We start from the raw sequence: 3,843 nt of genomic DNA, 5'->3' as shown, positions 1-3,843 counted from the left end.
TCTCTCTCTCTCTCTCTTTCTTTCTCTCTTTCTTTCTTTCCTTTCTCTCTCTCTCTCTCTCTCTCTCTCTCTCTCTCTCTCTCTCTCTCTCCTTCTCTCTCTCTTTTTCTCTCTCACTCTTTCTCTCTCTCTCTCTTTATTTCGTTCTTTCTTTCTGTGTTCACTCTCTTGCCACCATCTAATCCCAACCCATTAATCAATTGAAATTTCTCAAACTTAATTTCTGTGCAATTATTTCTCAAATTATAAATACTGGATTTTATAAAGTAAATGGCTCATTGAACAGACTACATGAAGAACTTATAGTAAAACAATTAAGGTGATACAGCACCAGTATTTGCCCCACACCTGTAACATTTTTAGTTCAATACCCACTAGAGCTCTGAATGAAAAAAATAGTAAATATATTGCAAACTTATAAAATTTCAAGGAAATTGTGTGAGAAATGCATAAAGATGATGGTTTAATTCAGGCAAAGACCTCTCTTTTATCTTCTCTTCTTTTCTTCTTTCTTCTCTTCTGTCATCTGTATTTCCCCGTCTCTTCTTTTCCTTCTCCCCTCTTCCTCCCTTCCTTCTTTTCTTCCTTCCTCCTTATTTATAGTTGTATCATCTAAGTTTTATATATAAGAATTCTTACCCATAATTCCTCTTATATAAGCCTCAACATCAAACCATTCTGGGATCATTATAAAAATATCTGTTCTCATTCTTATACCAGTTATTTAAGTATAGTAACATAATCAAACAAGATGTAAAGGAATCAAATAGTGCTTATTTAGTGAAGTATTTTACTCAGGCTTATTCCATTTTAAACAAGAATGTCAAATGAATGAACTAGAAACACTANAGAGACATTCCTNGGTCTTGGTCNCTGAATACNATCTGACTGATTGAATGAGCCCAAGGAAGATCAGAACTGGGGACTGACAAATTCTTACTTTAGGTAGCTTAACTATCACCTTGTATTCAGGAGTACTTAGCGTGCTTTCATATGTCAGCAAGTCAGTATTTCATAAAAAATACTGGTTAGAAAGTGAAAAACCTTGACTACTAAGTGGAACAATAGATCCATGAACATTTCCATCAAGTAATCACTTCAATTACATTCCAGTATAAGGGCTGTCTTGTGATGAGGCTGTGAGTATCCAAATGTCAGTTTCTTCAACTGAAAGGAACTGTTAACTAATTTCCATACAAGGCAGTCTAGAACAAGACATGGAACTTTATTAAAAATAAGGCAGGTAAAATTACATATTACCTGTGTGACTATAGAGACAAAAAAGAGTATATAAGTGTATATCATACACAAGAAAATATAAATGTCTCATGAGTTTATAAGTAACTAAAGGTATTTATAACAATACTTTGAAAATACCAATGGTAAAATGTAGAAAAAATTCACTAAGATAAAAATAAACATGTTATGGAAATTTTTACTTTAGTATTTGTAAAATAAATCACATAGGATATATAATATTGTGAAAGTTTCCTTTAATTGTAGATTGGATGTGCAAGACAATAAAATAAAATATTGTCACAGGCAGAATTTTTTCTTTGTTATTGGAAACCTAATTTAAAGAATCTGAAAGTTATAGTATTGAAGTTATACTTCTCTTTAAAGCATTTTTATCAAGAGGTATGTGATAAAATATATTTGTTTGATACCTAAATATTTAGCTAAACTACATGGCAAAGTTCTTGGAATTATTAAATTAACAACAACTAAATTGTCATATAAATACTCACAATTATGAAACTTTAATTCTCCTTTTTATAATTATTTTTTCTTAGTAAATGTTCCTGGAAAAGCTAGACTGAGTGAGGAATATGATTCTGTTGTTCACAGTTGATTCATTTAATTCTATGTAATATGAATAACATATAAAATCATGAGCCAAGATAACAACCACTAGTTGAGAGAGAACTCACTGCCACTTATCATCCTAGCAAGTTCTTATAATTCATGTATGTTCCTTTTTTCCTTACCTTCTATTCAAATATTGTTATCAGTGAAAATGGCAAACACAAGGCTGACTACTGACATTTATTTTACTATACCAAAATATAAATTTATATATTCTTGGATACATCACTACTTGCAATATCTATACAAATATATGTTGAGTTATAAGCATGAGTAATAATTTATTTTAATACTCTACCCTTTTAAAGTCATTCCAGTTGCTCCCAATATGCTACAATATTGCTTTTAGACTCTCTTAACATTTGTCCTAAAATTCTACATTTCTTGGGAATATATTTGACTAAGAGAAAGAGATTGAGATTTGTTTTCATTATTCTACAGAGGTCAAAAATCCAAAAAGCTATATTAACTTTCTGTGCTAGGGGCATTCAAGAAAATAACTTTGTATTCCTGTCTCAGTTGGGACCACATTTTATTATTATTTCTCATAATTTGTGAGTAGTATTTCCAATTACTCCTCATAAAATTGGAATTTCCTAAGAGACACTTAGTCTGTAGAAGCCAAGTGCTCAGGTGCAAAGGAACAAAAGATGCACTAACTGTGGGTTGCATTGCCAAACATTACAAGAAAACATGACGAGATGCACAGTGCCTTTAACAGGAACTCATGAGCTACTGGTGACCTGGAAGAAAAGATTCCAAGCCATAATTCTAGAGATTTCCCATCTCGCTTAAAGAAGGAAGAATTGGCCTGAAACTTATCTGGAAATAATTTATTTCATTTTTCTTCGCAGAGCAGATGTTACCTCTTTGTTTCTCAGACTGTATATAAAAGGATTTAGAAAGGGAATTATTATGGTGTAAAATAAAGAATACATTCTGTCCTTATCTTCACCTGATCCAGACCCAGCACGCACATACAAGAGGAAAATTGTACCATAGAACAGAGACACGGAGAGCAGGTGAGCACTGCAGGTGGAGAAGGCTTTGCGTCTGCCCCTCTCAGACTTTGTTTTCAGGATGGCAAAAATGACAGAGAAGTAGGAGACAATAATAGTCATAAAAGTAAAACCTTGTATCAAAGCTGAAAATATTAAAACCAGAAGGATGTTAATTGTAGGATCAGTGCAGGAAATTTTGAATAACTGCAAGATTTCACAGTAGAAATAGTGTATGATGTTGGACTTACAGAAATTTAATCTCACTAACAAGCCCACATGAATTGCTAAATGTAGAAAACCTATAATATATGAAACATATATAAATTTCATACAGAGGCTATTGGACATCATCACTGGATAAAGCAAAGGGTTGCATATGGCCACATAGCGGTCATAGGCCATCACTGACAGTAGGAAACATTCTGTTGTTGCACTGGAACCAAAGAAATAAAACTGGGTGAAGCACTCAACCAAGAACATTTTGTGATCCTTAGATAAAAAATTGACAAGCATCTTGGGAGTCACAGAAGATGAAGCACAGGCATCTGCAAAAGCTAAGCTTCCCAGGAATAAGTACATGGGAGTGTGGAGGTGAGGGTCCTTCCAGATGAGAGCAATCAGCCCAAGGTTGCCCACAATGGTGATGAGGTAGATGGTGAAGAAAACCAGGAAGAGGGGAACCTGCAACTCGGACCTCTCAGTGAGTCCTGTGAGAACAAACACTGCCACCACAGTCTGGTTTTCTGCTGTCATCTCTATCCCAAACAATCACTATAATGGAAGAATAAATAAGGAACAGTCACAAAGAAATGATACAACTGTCATGACTTGTGCTCCTGATGTAGTCCTAAGGGGAGATTTCATTTCATTATTGTTTATACATTTGTATCACTTGCCTACTTTTACAAAGTCATTATTTTTAATTAAAATGTAATTACATTGTTTTCTTCCCTCACTTCAACATCTCCAATATCTC

The 3,843-nt window shown here is 33.7% G+C and overlaps 1 protein-coding gene across 2 annotated transcripts in view; it reads right to left on the bottom strand.

Annotated features, from left to right (window-relative positions):
- LOC110287637 (olfactory receptor 5AC1-like) overlaps window positions 1-3,620 on the bottom strand; it is an 18,369-nt gene extending 14,749 nt beyond the window's left edge. Inside the window, exon 1 of one of the 2 annotated variants that reach the window (XM_021154199.1) lies at window positions 2,923-3,620. In XM_021154199.1, the coding sequence (XP_021009858.1) occupies window positions 2,923-3,620 (698 nt within the window). Of the gene's footprint in view, window positions 1-2,699 lie in introns of those variants that run through there. The other variant, XM_021154200.1, reaches the window with a different exon arrangement.
- Between the last annotated feature and the right edge of the window lie 223 nt (window positions 3,621-3,843).

The sequence above is a fragment of the Mus caroli genome, unplaced genomic scaffold (assembly GCF_900094665.2).
Source record: "Mus caroli unplaced genomic scaffold, CAROLI_EIJ_v1.1 scaffold_14472_1, whole genome shotgun sequence".
Taxonomy (NCBI): domain Eukaryota; kingdom Metazoa; phylum Chordata; class Mammalia; order Rodentia; family Muridae; genus Mus; species Mus caroli.
Note: the sequence above shows the minus strand (reverse complement) of the source record. Positions and strands in the feature narration are given on the sequence as shown.